We start from the raw sequence: 15,961 nt of genomic DNA, 5'->3' as shown, positions 1-15,961 counted from the left end.
TCAATTTGCGGATTTGTTTACGGGTAACCATGGCAACGAACCCTTGTAAGATTTCTATAGAACCTGTCAAAACATTTCTCTTGTAGCTGCAAACACCTTATAGCTTCCTGGCTTGGCTCTTTTGAAAGGAAAATAACGGCACACGAATACAATGAGATAAAATTCCTTGTCTTTCACAGTGTTCACACTTCTTTGTACCTGTTAATTTCAGTTTGTGAGACGTTTGAATAGAGTGATTGTGTTATGTCTTGATGCTAAAACGATATATTAGAAAATTAAGTTAACTAAGCAGTTATTTATTTTTAGTGATAGTTTTATAATTATTTTTAAAAGTTGTGACTCAAATATTTTATTAACAACAAGGAATGTATCCTATAAAGGATATAGTGTGTAGCATGTTACAGACACCATTTTCGCGATGGACTGAAGGTGATGAAAGAGATGTATTGTTAGCAGGGAAATCACCGACGTGGCTCAGTCGATTAAGGCGCTTGCCTGCCAGTCTGAAGTTGCGCTGGGGCACGGGTTCGATCCCCGCTTGGGCTGATTACCTGGTTAGGTTTTTTCGAGGTTTTCCCCAACTGTAAGGTGAAAGTCAGGTAATCTGTGGCGAATCCTCGGCATCATCTCGCCAAATACCACCTCGCTATCACCAATCTCATCGACCCTAAATAACCTCGTAGTTGATGCAGCATCGTTAAATAACCGACTAAAATAAAAAAAAAATTGTTAGCAGGGAAACCAACACTTGTTATTAATATATCGACAAAAAAGTTGAAAAGGAAAGGTGCAAGATCTTACACCAAACATTTTAAAAGTGCGTGGTACAGTGAATATCAGTGGCTGTGCAGTAATTCTTATTTGGAAAAATTGTTTTCTTGGCCCTGTTTGTTAGTTGGAATAAAAAAATTGGCATGGAACTCGGATGGATTTTGTGAAAACAGATTACGTTTTCGTCAGTTTTTTGAAGAGGCTAAAGGAAGGGGTGAATTTTCTGGGCGGAAATATTTTAAGCTATCAGAAGGTGAACTTTTTCAGAAGTACAAACAATTATTTTTGAAATACTTGACGTCATATTTATGCAAGTTAACACTAGATATCAAGATATTGAACAGCTTCAGTTTTGCTCTTTTGCCAAGACTTTAAAATTTCTTCAGTATTCTAATATTTTTCCTTCTAATGCTCTTGCCGCTCTACAAAAGACTTTCCCAAATTTGTTCAAAGTAAGTCATTTGAAAACAGAACTAGAGCTTCTCTATGCAGATCATGAGTACCAGAACATTTCCCCTGATACAAGCACTAAAACTTGTAAGAGAAAACAAAGGCGTATTGAAGAAACTTATAGGCTCGTTTCCCTTATTGTGACATTACAGTCAACAAGCATTGCAGTGGAGCGAAGTTTTTGTGTTTTTTTTTTTTGTGCACTCAACTGCACAAAAACAAATCTTCGAAATTCAATGGCACAAGCGAAATTAACATCATTGGCATGCATCTCCATTCACAAGGACTTGCTACATGATCTGATTGAGAAGCAGCCATTTCATGACGACATCAGTGACAAATTCCCCATTCGTAGAGACAGACAAATCAACTTAATCTATGAAAAAAATAGGTAAGTCGTACATCATGTCCCTTAATAAAAGAGCTTCACCAACTTTTGAGGTTGCGAGCCGCCACTGGGTTAAATAACAGTTCTATCAGGGTTTTTCACCTGATTAGAGACTGGGAAATCCCAATTAGCATTTGCCCCCCCCCCTCTGCTAAGTAAATGCTTATTAATAGTAGTAAAGATAAGTTTGCATATTTTTACCCAGTAAAGTAGTAGTAGTAGTAGTTGTTGTTTTTTAATGCCAAGCATTTGACAATAAAGTAATTTGATCTCTTGCACTCCAATATTTTTCAAATATATTGTCATGGTCAGCCATTGAAGCACAGATTTTGAGATGTTCCGAATCCATTTCTTGGTTTGAGTTGCACAATGGGCAGTTAGGGGACTGATATATTCCAATTCTATGCAGGTGTTTGGCCAGGGGACTGATATATTCCAATTCTATGCAGGTGTTTGGCCAAACAGTCATGGCCTGTTGCCAATCTAAATGCAGCTACAGACGATTTTCGTGGTAAATCGGGAATTAACTGTGGATTATGATGCAGAGAGTTCCATTTTTTACATTGAGATTGTGTTATCAAATTTTGTTTGTTGAAGTCTGAATATGTAGATTTAATAAATCTTTTCACAGAGTAGATTTAGTAACAGGTCTGTAAGTACCAGTGCTGCCCTTCTTTGCTAAAGCATCTGCATTCTCGTTTCCCAGGATTCCACAATGGGATGGTATCCATTGATAGATAGCTTTATTGATATTGTTCACAAAAGTACAAAACTTAATAATTTAACAAAAGATCTATATACAAATGTAGTTCTACATAATAAATATACAATTTCCTAAACTAATTAATCTATCGCACATCTCAATAATTTATTGGTTCAAACTTGCACTTACGTCTTGTTTTAGTGCATGTTTAAACCAATCGTGATAAACCTTAAGACTTTAAACCTTAATTATTTGCTCCTTTTCAAAAATCTAATTGTAATATTTAGGTCTTATTTTACATAATAATTTATTATTCCAATTAGATGATCAGATGTCGACATACTGTAAGTCATGAACCTGAAATAGCTGAATCGGTACATTCCATATGTAGGTTAATCTTTTTTTCTTACAATATTTTCATGTCAGCAGAAACGTTTGCGTAACTTCTACGAAGACTACCGCATGCCTGCTTAAAAACAAGCTTGACAAATTGCTTACATAATCAACCTCAATTTAGTTTCATCATTATGTCGCATGTACTCATTATCGATTCATTTCTATTATGATTTCTATTATGATCTAATAAATTTATTATAATTGCATTCTTACTGAAATTAAAATATATTAGTTAACCAATTTATAAAGTCAAATTTTCTTCTGAACTTTTACTAATTAATATAACTATCGGAATACCTTAATAACTACCTTAGTTCTCTATTTTCAATTTTTTTTATTATTTAAAAAAAAACCTTGACCTAATTCTATCTTATTTTCAAAACCTGTCTTCTTACCTTATTTAATTAACAATAAGTTTTTCTGATTTTAGGAAAATTTAATCTTTGCTGATGCCTATCTCTTAGTAGGTAGTTTCGCTCAGTATCTATAGTTTTGATTGAATCTACTTTATTTCTGTTAGAGTTTCTATTTGTCATTTTACCTCTTATTAACTGTTCGTCACCTGCTTCTACTTCATCGGTCGGTATCGCACAGCTCCTCCAAATTGTAGCACTTCCTCTCGCGCACCCAGGACTACCAACGGCATGTGGCATTCTTATTAATTGGTCTTCACTTGCGCTGACTTTGCCGGTTGATCCACAATCGCTTCTCCTTGAAGTATTTTCACATGCGCGCCTCGGACTACCCTCACTGGTCGTTCTTTCAGTCTGTGCCCCAGCTCCCCAAACAGCATCTTCACTGGTTCCAGCTTCTTCTTCCATACAAGGTTTTCCTTCTTCACTCTTCTTTCTTCTAAAGGGATCTGTGAAAACAGTGCTGTCTAGTTTACTTAGGTATGCTCTAATATCATTCACTGCCGTAAGCTCATCAATTCTTCTATTTGTTATTTCTGATTCCTTCTGCCCGCTTGATGAGTTACTTTTCTTATCAGTCCTCTCTACGCTTCTAGACTTCCTGTTTCGTGATGCACTTCTGTTTACGTGTGGTGTCGATGATGCTCTATTTCCACAAGTCTCTATTTCGTTATTTCTGTTGTTGCAGCAACTTAATAAATCCTCAGTGAATTGATTATTTAAGGCCTCTACGTTAACTATGTTTCCGTTTATCTTCATTTTATCTTTTACTAAAGTTGCCCTCAATCCTTTACCTCGAGCTTCTTTTAATATTGGAATTAGTTTCTTTCTTTTCTCTCTAATTTCTTTTGCAAAGTCATTTTCTATGAATATATTTGTGCCTTTGAGTTGACGCGTATTGGCAATGATGTGCTCTTTGATAAAGTAACTGTTCAATTTCACAATAATTGGTCTTTTTTTTCCGTTACCGACTCTATACGCGTTATTAATCGCACTTATGTCCAAGTTTAGACTGAAATACTTAGTTAATAATTCTAACACTACGAAACCAGTATCAATTCCTTTTTCATGATTGCGCTCTTCAACACCATAAATTACAATGTTATTAATTCTACTGTCATTTTCCCATTTTTTAACTATCGATTTTAACACCACCTGCTCTTGGATAACCTCCTTTAACTTCTTTTCCACTTCAGTGTATCTGTTTACTAATGTATCTATATCACTTGCTACTTTGTTTAGTAGAAAACTTGCCTTTAGTCTGTCTTCTCTCGTTTCTTTCATATAGTTTATCCATTCTCTTTGAAACACTTCATCACTGTAGACTCTTCCTTCTGTATCTCCAGGACCAGGGTTTAACTCCACATTTCCAATAATCAGTAGAACTGATAAAACAGCTGCGGCCACAAATATGTTGATGCTATCAGACACTATTGCATTTTCACCTTTTGAACATCTGCAACACTGCCCTGCATTGAAGCACCCGATTCGCGCCCTGTAAGAATTTAGGTCGTCGCCCATACCTTCTTCACACGCTAACCTACTTGTATATGCTGCTTACTACACAACCGTTCTCTACGACTGTACTTTGTGAACTGGATGGTATCCATTGCAATACAATTCTTTTATTGAGTGTTATTAATTGAGAGAACATTTTAATTATTTCTGTTGTTTGAGATGAAGGTTGTCTAGAGACTATTGATAGAATAGCTACTTTGGAGTCTGACAATATAACTGCATTCTTAAATTTATTGATGTGGCAAAGAAGATTCTTGAGACTTTCACTTATTGCAATGATTTCTCCATAAAAACGTGTTGTTCAATATCCAAGAGATCTATAAAGTGAGAAGAGACAGCAGGTAACACCTGCACCGGCACTTTGTTCCCTGGAGATCAAGGATCCGTCAGTATATAAATGAAGCCAGTTTTGTGGGGGGTATCTAATATTAATTGTCTCTAAAGACAATTGTTTCATTATTGCAGTGTTTACTTCTGATTTAAATATTTCTTCTGTTAAATTTAGATTATACTCTATATTTAATAGAGTTAAAGGGTTTGGTTTAACTTGTAAGTTTTCTTTTAAATTCGGGATGTTGATTTTCTGTTTTAATTCTTGAACCATGGATATGAAACTTTGAGTTTTTAATCTACAGAGAGGACTGTATGAATGTTTCCTGGTAATCTGATAAGTTTTTCATATTGAATCAGTGCTTTTTCTTCTATTGTCATTTTGATGCTGTTAATATTAGTGAGGAATCTCATAGAATCTATTGGAGTTGTTTTGGTTCCACCAGTAATGAATAAGGAGCGGATTCCTATGTAATTAAATATTCTTTTTACGTGTGATAAAACACAATTAATAAAGTTAAAAATTCCGAACATGAAGTTTCAAGTTTAAAACCCGAATTTTATTTCACATAAAAACACATATTTTCACAAAAAAATTATTTAAATACATATTTTCAGGAAATCTATTATAAACACATAAATCTTAGAGTTTTTTTATTTAAATAATTTTTTACAAGAACTTTTAAATATTTTAAAACTAAATCAATTATATCACTCAGAAGTATGTTATCTCTTTTACGAATTCTTGGTTGCTTCGTGTTTCTAAGAGCTCCGTGATGTATCCGTGATCCATTTTCGTAATAGTATCGTCACAAGTTCTGAGAACTACTACAGCATATCAGTGCTATTATTAGAGAATAAATGAACATGGACAAGGAGGAGAGATCTTGCAACACACAATTAGGAATGTTTGTTGTTGCTGAAGATGATTTCATTGCACGCTTTGTTTGTGAAAGACAACAGATGAGAGCTCGGGTATGAACATTATTTAATTTAAACAAGTCTCTCGCCTCTCGCTCATGTATATCGAGTATATCTTGTTGTGATTCCCTCTTATCAGGCTTTGTCAATCGATATCCTTCAAGATATACTGAAAGATAGTTATTTAAAAAACGATTTGGCTTTACTATTAGCAAATTTAAGTTTTTGTGTGACACCATAAAAAACAAGAAACATCCAAAAACCTGTTGCCTGAAACAGGGAGGTGCGTGCCGTGGAAATTGAACTAGACTCGCTACCAGGTTCAGAAGCACAATTACTAAGGGACAAATTCCAGAATGTGTTTGGGAAAAACAGTGGATATAAAAAAATGTGTAAACTTGCTCAAGTATTGGAGGATGTGCCTGTAGGTGAAATTGACGGTGTATGTGTTTGTGAGATTCCTCTCTTTAAATATGCATGTCTGACGTCCTGTGATGTGGAAAGATCTTTTTCACAGTTTGTTCAGAGATAATCGGTATGCATTTGTGATGGAGAATTTGGAGATGACCTTTGTTGTTCACTGCAATTCTCGGCCAACTACTAGGACTCAAGTGTGGTTGGTAAGTACCTAGTAACATTTTTTTTTTTTTTCAAGCTAAGTAAGGTATTTTTGTCATATTTAAAATAAATATTTTTTTTTATTTTTAGCAAATATTTTCGTACTTTTTAGCACATAAAAAATAAATATATTAAAATTTTTTAGCACATAAAAATCCGCTCCCTCCCTAGTAATGAGCCTGAGAGTTTGGTTACCCGTAAACTAAAATTGGGCATTTTTCCATGAGAAAATAAACGTTACTTTATTGAACAAAGCAATCAGTATGTTATAGCTTATTAGTATAAAAGAGCAGCGACACTAGCTATGGATTGTGGATCCTCACCGGGTCAGGCTGACGACAGGAAACGTTGGGGTCAGCACCACACTGCAGCAGGATACCAGCCACGTCTGCATGCTTGCCTCGCACGGCCGCATGCAGTGCAGTCTCACTATTATTGTTGCAGTACACGTTCAGCTGCAGGGGGCTCAGATGACACTCGTTCTTGCCAGTGTTCCCACTCCCTGCTGCACCCTGGCTGTCCACACCTACTCGACTCAGGTTGAGACGTGCCATGATGGAGATGATGCCATCAGAGATGCGACGCCGTGTGGGACTCAGGATCTCCTGAGCATTCTTCTCCTGCTCGTCCTCTGGATGATCCTGTTCTTTCACAGTCTGCAGACAAGCAATCACAAACAAAAGTCACTTCTTTGTACATTGATGTCTGGTTATTAACCAATCACTACAATCACTAGAGTTCGTGATTTTTAGTACAGTCAACTCCGGATACAGTGAACCTCTGTGGACTTGCATATTTCGTTCACTATATCCGAAGTGTCTCTCCCCTAACCTTAAATGACAGGAATGAATGAAATTGTGAACAAGAAAATAAAATGCTATACAGTAATTAAAATATTTCATTTTTGTGGAATGGATTACACTTTATACTATATACTGTTACAGTTGATTTACTTAAACTATGCTGTCGACCCACTTGCGAAAGAGCACATTCAGTGTCACTTACAATATTCGCCTTATCTTCCAAAGGAAACACTTTATGCTTCGAAATTTTTATACAGTACATTCACTGTTCGAACACTAGAAACAGACTGATCAGTAGGGACCAGATTTTTATGTAATTACATATTATATTCCTTTCAACCTAACAGTATATAAATAACAAATCTTTGTGAATCTTGTATTTACCATTAATATACTAAAATTTGGTACTACATATTTTTACATATTTACCCCACATTACATATTATGGCTTGGTATTACATAAATCTACGTATTTAGGGGTTTTATTCATTTTTACTTCTCTGAAAGAAAAAAAAAAAAAAAAAAAAAAAAAACTTCTGCTGGGGAAGTTTACAATTTGAAATACTCAGATTTGAAAAGCCTTTTTACCTACCCAAGAAAGGATATATTTCGGGACGAAACATAACGTCCTTAGTTCAAGGAAGTAATAGGAAACTCACCCCATACCGCCCACAGTAAATATGAGTGAACAAAAGGCAACCTTTCTTATACAACTAACTTACCTTGTGTTGTAAAAATCAATCAGAAAGTAGCCATGGATAAATATATAATATTTATCCATGAAGTAGCGTTGTCTTCATGTGGTGGATGGGACGAGGACGACATGATTTGTCTCGAACTATAATTGTTCTGCACACATCTTAACAAGCCGTTTCCATGCAATTTGCAATCTTACCCATTCTCTTCCTAATCCTTCCAGGGAAAACCCATATCAAGTCTGACATGAGACTTTCAGGTTATTGCTTGACCTCTTTATTTTAAATTTAGTAGACCTATACGGAAATGGGATTTTCCGAGCAATTAGAAAGCATGATTCTCGGCGAATAATCCCACCCTTCTGAATGAGAAAGGAATGTCAGTTTTCAAACAACAGTTTGTAAATGCCTATAGTTTGAGGTTTTAGAGGTACTTTGTTTCTTACAGGAAGCAGCTAAAATGCATGTGTCCCACATCTCCTCTTATTTTCTCCTAATCCAGTAAAGCGAAACAGTGCTTGCAGTATTGTCATTCATTTCACTCAGTTCTCTAGTTTTAGTACTTACAGTACTTATAAAGTGCAAGTGAGTTTATCTACTGCTTTTAACTAATGGTCCCTGTATCTTCAACCCTAACGACAAAAATAAAATCATGGATTGCGATGGATGAAGCTTTCACTACAGATGGAAAAATAGTAATGTGTCAAGTGTGCGGTAAAAAGTCGGGTGCTGTATGAAATCACAACTGGAGAGTCTTACCTATCCTATACCTGCCCGATATTGATATTAAATATTTTCATGATTTTACATATTTTGATACATATTCAGCTTGTTTTTCTTACGTAAATATGTACATATTTCACACATTGATATTAAATAAAAATCCGGTCCCTAAAAATAAGAAATGAAGCTGTGTTAGAAAAAATGAGTGAAGAAAGAATAATGCTCCAACTGAACAGAATGAGAAATAGAAATTGACTGGGTCACTGGCTAAGAAGGAACTGCTTACTGAAGAATACACTAGAAGGAATAGTGAACGACAAAACTTTTGGGGCAGAAAAGGATATGAGATGATAGGCAACGTTAAGATATTCAACTCATTAAGAAACTCTAAACCAAACTGACCGGCACAACTCACCATCTCTCGATGTCTATTTCACTTTGTGATTACACCTGAACTCTTACAGTATGGAGATCGTGCTCTGAAGACCCTAAATGCTACTAACTGTTCTGTATTTCCATAATTATACACCAGGTGAAACAATGAATTGTGAAACCAATGGTAAATGAAGGTGTGACACAGTGTAATAATGAAAACATTAGTCCAAAAATATGTATGTACCTTGATTCTGGAAGCCTTAACTCGGAATTTGAGTAGCAAGTCCACCATCTTGTAGTTTCCAAGAAAACTTGCCACATACAGCACATTCTGACCAGTCACATCTTTCATATTCAGATCAAATGGCATTTCATACTCCCATTCTCCTGTTGGATCCCTGTCATAGACAAAAGGAAGAATAATTATAAATAGTAACAACTTTGATGTGTTACAAGAGAAAATATATACTACACCAAGATTTTTATTTAAGTTCACTAGGGAAAGTAATGAACAGGAAATGTTATACAAGGCGCGTCCATAAAGTAACTTTCCCACTCGTTCCACAGCTAGCAAACCATATGTTGCGCAAAGTGACTGCATGTACGTGATAGAGTAATGTCCTGGCATGGCACATGTGCTAGCGGAACTTCCCGAGTGCTCTCAGTAGCTTCGTTGCATTGGTTGAAGATGGACGCTCCTATTCCAGCTCCCACCGTGTGTAAAGTGCGATCAGTGATAAATTTTTTGAATGCACAGGGCAAAGTGCCGATTGAAATTTATCGTCAGTTGTGCCAGGTCTATGGGCAAGTAGATGGTGCATTGCTGCTGTAGACAATTTTCAGCAGGACACCAAAACGTGCATGACGAGGATTGCAGTGGGAGGTCAACCATCATCACAGACGACCTTGTGGAGCAACGCATCATCTGCTTGCTCATGACGATAGGCCTATAGACCTGGCACAGCTGACGATAAATTTCAATCGGCGCTTTGCCCTGTGCATTCAAAAAATTTATCACTGATCGCACTTCACATGCGGCATGGAATAGGAGCGTCCATATTCAACCAATGCAATGAAGCGACTGAGAGCACTCAGGAAGTTCCGCTAGCGCATGCACCATGCCAGGACATTACTCTATCACGTACACACAGTCGCTTCGTGCAACATATGGTTTGCTAGCTGTGGGACGAGTGGGAAAGTTACTTTATGGACACGCCTCGTATTTAGTGAAACCCATGCCAAGCTGCAGGATTTTAATGTGTGTGTGTCTAATACCTACCCACTTCACTTAACGTGATTCGGGTTGGGATTTAATGATGATGATGGTTTATAATGCAATGAAGGCCACGGTAATGTCTACAAAGAATCTTTCGTTGGTGACGTAATGAGAAAGCAAATTAATATGATTGAAACACTGTGTCTACAGAATACAAAAAAGCTGCAACAAAGCTAAAATGTAAACAGACTGCAAATAGTGGCATGTCAGTAGATCCTACAAAAACTCCAATACAGAAAAATACCAGACAACATATTCTCAAGAAACAAAAATACGCCTCCCACAGACAAATTACTACAGTATCTACCATTAATAAACCATCTCGAACATACAAATACTTATAGTACCTACGAAATACATCCAGAATTTAACATACTGGCATCAATAAGTAATAAAAATGAAATGAACAGCAATCAACATAAACGAATAGCATTTAATCACCACATTATAAAGACTGAACCGTAAGTAATGACCAGGGAAAGGATTTATATGTAAATACATATTTACTTATAAAGCTAATATAATTTATATTTTGCATTATCTTTATGTTTCACAATGTGTAGGGTTGAAAAATCCTACTTTTATTTTCCATATTTTTCCATATTTTAGAGTTTAGTACATATTTTCGTTAATTTCCATATATTTTCCATATTTCATATAAAACAGTCCATATTATATTAGGTTTAACAATAAAACAAAACAAAATTCCATTAACTTTTAAAAATACATTTCAACAATAGAGATTTAAACACATGTTCAGTAATCCCTTTAACATCAGAGTTATTTGAAAATTAGCAGTCCTATCAACAATGGGAAAGTAAGTTACAAAACTGTATTAATTTAATTTAAAATTTTTAACAGACTTCAGTTGTGCAGCTCAACAGTTAAATGCCAGTCAGAGTACACATAGGTTCAGTTTTGTAAATCATACTATAAAGACGGTAAATATGCCAAAAGTACGTCATTCAGTCAATTTAAAATCAAAACTAACAAGTTACATTTCAGAATTTAAAGAAGATGGTTTATCAACTGACAATAAAATATTATTTTGTAATTTGTGTCAGTGTGCAGTATCATCTACACAAAAGTTCCTGGTGCAACAACACATTACAACTAGTAAACATCAGGCCAACAAACAACTAAATTCCAAGCAGAGACAATTGTTTTTAACACAACCAACAACATCGAATGTAAGATCTGAGTTTAACATCGACCTGTGCCGTTCTCTCATCTCTGCTGATATTCCTCTCTACAAACTAAAGAATAAGGTCTTCAGGGAATTCCTTGAAAAATATACTCAACATACAATCCCGGATGAGTCAACACTTAGGAAGACGTATGCTCCATCCATCTACGATGAGACAATACAGAAGATAAGAGATGAAATTAAAGATAGTTAAATTTGGGTTTCCATTGATGAGACTCCCGACAAAGAAGGTAGACTTGTTGGTAATGTAGTTATCGGTTTGTTAAGTGAACAATATTCTGAACGAATTCTTTTACATTGTGATGTTCTAGAAAAGTGCAATAACAAAACTATAGTTAAACTGTTCAACGAAGCTATGGGTATCCTGTGGCCAAAGGGTATTATGTACGATAATGTGTTATTCTTTATTAGCGATGCTGCCCCTTATATGGTCAAAGCTGGACAAGCATTATCTGTTGTATATCCTAAATTGACTCATTTTACTTGTGTGGCGCATGCATTTCATCGTGTGGCAGAAGTGGTCAGAGACAATTTCCCTAAAGTAGATTTGTTGATTTCATCAGTGAAAAAAGTATTTCTCAAAGCTCCCAGTAGAGTTAACGTGTTGAAAGAAATGTACCCTGAAATTCCATTGCCACCAAAGCCAATTTTAACTAGATGGGGTACATGGCTAGAAGCAGTTGAATATTATGCCGAACATATAGACTCTATTAACAATGTTCTCCTTGCATTGGATTCTGAAGATGCAGTCTCAATTGATACTGCGAAAACAGTTACCTGTGACATAAGTGTGAAGAATGACTTAGCTCACATTCAGCATACATTTTCATGCATCATAAAAACGCTCAAAAGTCTCCAAAATAGGCACCTTTCACTATCTGAAAGTTTTGAAATTATAAATAGTACTGTGGAACAACTGAATCGTGGTAGAGGTAAAGTTGCAGATGCAGTAAGAGCTAAGGTGGACACTGTACTTTCAAAAAACCCTGGATATGAAGAACTACAAAAGGTTGTTGCTGTGATGAGTGGTGAATCAACAGTGAAGATTAACTTGGACTTATCCCCAGCAGACATTGTGAAATTGAATTATGTACCAGTTACTTCTTGTGACGTCGAACGCTCTTTTAGTCAGTATAAATCTATCCTCAGAGACAATAGAAGAAGATTCACTTTTCAGCACTTGAAAGAAATGTTTGTAACCTATTGTTATGGTAACAGACAATAAAAATTGTGTTTTGTTGAAACTACATTGGAAGATAAGGTACGTCCATTATATTTTTTGTTTAGTTTGATTAAAATGTACCAATATTTAACGTACATAGTCATTTTTTTATAATTTTAAGTCCATATTTAATTCCATATTTTGGTAAAAATCCATATTTAATTCCATATTTTGGTAAAAATAACTACATATATATTTACATATTTCATATATTTTTAGTCCATATAAATCCGTTCCCTGGTAATGACATTAATTTCAGGGGGTTATTCTTTGAGACATTTCAAACAAAAAAATTTAATAGAATTTTGCTCGTTTTTGTTTCCTTTTCGAGATAAAAATTGTTTCATGTGAAACATTTCATAGCATGTTTTGGGAAAGCCATTGATTTAATTTCCAATATGCTCAGTCAATTTAGGACAGCAGTATATTATGATGATAAATGATTGAAAAAATGTCAGTTTTGTCCTTTAAATGTGCAGAAATTTCAGCCAAACAAATGTAACGTTGTAGAATTCCATTGCAGAATGAAAAGTTACATTTGTTCAGATCAAATTTCTGCATATTTAAATGACAAAATTTAAATTCTTTCAATATTTCATTATCATAACACACTACTCTCTTAAACTGTCCAGGGATACTGGGAATTCAATCAATGACTTTCCCAAAACACACTACGAAATGTTTCACATAAAACAATTTTATCTAGAAAAGGAAGCAAAAACGTGCAAAATTGTATGAAACTTTTTTATCTTAAATATCTCAAAGAATAACCCCCAGAAATTAATGATATTACTTACGGTTCACTCTGTATAAAAGGTACCAGAACTTGAATAGTTGAGAATATAAATAATGAGAAATCTAGAAGCAGCCCTCAAGAGAACAGCTGCGCACTGGAGCAGGCACTTATGGCAAAGAATGTGCACGTTACATAATAAAAATGTTTACATTTCATCACAATAATGTCAACAACAACAACAATAACAATAATAATAATAATAATAATAATAATAATAATAATAATAATATTTTATGTAATGGTATTCTCTATCTAGGACCAGTGTTGCCATACCTACTAATTTAGCAGGAGATTTCCTGTTTTTCATTGAATCTACTGCTCTACTGATTTTTTTTTGTCAAGAGTCTGAATTTCTCCTGCCTTTTGGCATGCTGCAGTCACCTAGTTCTACGCCCGGATTTTCAACTCATTACTTTAGTACACATATATTGTCATCATGTCTTATTTTTGCATCTTATACACAAGTCAATGTTTTCGTCTCCCTGCTCATAATGCATCGCCACAATGATGCTTACAAGAAGCAAGGAGTCGCATCTCGCCTGGAGTCCAGCGACGGATTATGATAGCAGCACACAGCAGATAAAGACCATATTTTATACACATGGCTCAGAGTTATGGGTCTCTCCATAATATTACAGAATGATAGAGAACGAATGTTTGAAACCTTACCACGAAAGGATGCACGCACGCACGCACACACAAACACAAGTATATAATCTTCATGCAACGTAAGCATGTGATAACTGTCGTCAATTTGCAAAATGAGACATGTCGAAAATAACAAAGTGTTGGAAAATCGCAAAAACTATAAGCTAAATTAAAATGTTCATATATATATTTTTTCTAATTAGATCACTATGGATACATACATCCAGGATTCATGAACATGTCGACCTGGTTGGCAAGTTGGTATAGCGCTGGCCTTCTATGCCCAAGGTTGCGGGTTCGATCCTGGGCCAGGTCGATGGCATTTAAGTGTGCTTAAATGTGACAGGCTCATGTCAGTAGATTTACTGGCATGTAAAAGAACTCCTGCGGGACAAAATTCCGGCACATCCGGCGACGCTGATATAACCACTGCAGTTGCGAGCGTCGTTAAATAAAACATAACATTTTCATGAACATTTTAATATTTTAAGTCTGTTATGATTTTTAGTTGCGATTTTCCAGCACTTTGTTATTTTGGACGTATCCCCTTTTGCAAATCGACGACGGAATTAAGTTATTTCATTATTGTTTTGGGGACCCGGGGAACAGAGGAAGACTGAAACTTATTCAGTAGTGAAGTTTGTTTCTGATTGTGTGCACGTGAAACAGTGAGAGAGTGAAGTGTGGGCAATGGCATTTTTGTGTTACATATCTTGCATAGTGATATTTTAAAATGAGTGAAAGTGTCCCAGCAAGAAAGAAAAGTAAATACTCCCAGAATATTATAAATCAGAGTGGGAAAATGATGAACAATTTAAAGGATAGTTATGCAAAAGCAGGAAAGGGGATAATTTTTCCGTCTGTTATAGTCGGAGCTAATGCAGTACTGTATTTAATACCACCTTTAAAATAAATCTCGTCGTATCGAAAATCTTTTGTAAATACACGAAAAATTCCTGATTAATACATTTTAATGCGAAACATTGTCAATAAGATATTACTGTGTAAAAACAAAATTGAATACTTAGTTACGTACGCTGAGTAGAAATGACAGTAATTATATTTAGCAAAATTGTTCCATTTCATTGGTTAGGAATGTGCTATATAGTAATACAACAGAATCATCTTTCTTACAGTACACTGTTTAATATAACACAAAGAGGAAATTCATGTCTAATTAATCTACTGCAATCTCCTGTTTTTTTCGATGATTTTCTCCTGATTTTTGTGAGTCGGTCGTGGCAACACTGTTTAGGACTCTATCCCCCACTCATCAGAAATCTTAATTCACACTCTGCATATTATACACTACATATCTCATTTTTATCAAAATGTCAGTTACCATGTTTTACGCCCAAGACCCTCATTTATTAACATGCAAAGAACTAAACAGAGAAAATTGAACATGAAGAGATCAAATACCAATAAGCCCATATTGAGAAACACGAAGGAAAATGATGTTGAGTCAAGATCATGCCACTGAAACCAACTGTGTCTATCTAATATGTAAATTAGTGTAAAGTGGATAATGGTGCAGTACACATACCTGAACTTCTGCATGAGATGTGGAGGATATGGGAACTTGAGAAGTAGCTCCATCACATTAACATGTCCGTTTATGCAACATGCATGTAAAGGCAGCCATCGCTCTACTGTATGTTGCTGTACCAGTTCAGGAAATCTCTACAACACGAAAATGTCATTGAAG

General features: G+C 35.3%; 1 protein-coding gene across 2 annotated transcripts in view; it reads right to left on the bottom strand.

Annotated features, from left to right (window-relative positions):
- Positions 1 to 15,961, bottom strand: part of Lrrk (Leucine-rich repeat kinase) — a 283,300-nt gene that overhangs the window by 105,832 nt on the left and 161,507 nt on the right. For both annotated transcript variants that reach the window (XM_069824217.1, XM_069824218.1), the window contains exons 7-9: positions 15,800 to 15,936; positions 9,349 to 9,502; positions 6,832 to 7,164 (exon numbers count right to left, since the gene is read on the bottom strand). In XM_069824217.1, coding sequence (XP_069680318.1) covers positions 6,832 to 7,164; positions 9,349 to 9,502; positions 15,800 to 15,936 — 624 coding nt within the window. The remainder of the gene's footprint in view (positions 1 to 6,831; positions 7,165 to 9,348; positions 9,503 to 15,799; positions 15,937 to 15,961) is intronic.

The sequence above is a fragment of the Periplaneta americana genome, chromosome 4 (assembly GCF_040183065.1).
Source record: "Periplaneta americana isolate PAMFEO1 chromosome 4, P.americana_PAMFEO1_priV1, whole genome shotgun sequence".
Classification (NCBI taxonomy): domain Eukaryota; kingdom Metazoa; phylum Arthropoda; class Insecta; order Blattodea; family Blattidae; genus Periplaneta; species Periplaneta americana.
Note: the sequence above shows the minus strand (reverse complement) of the source record. Positions and strands in the feature narration are given on the sequence as shown.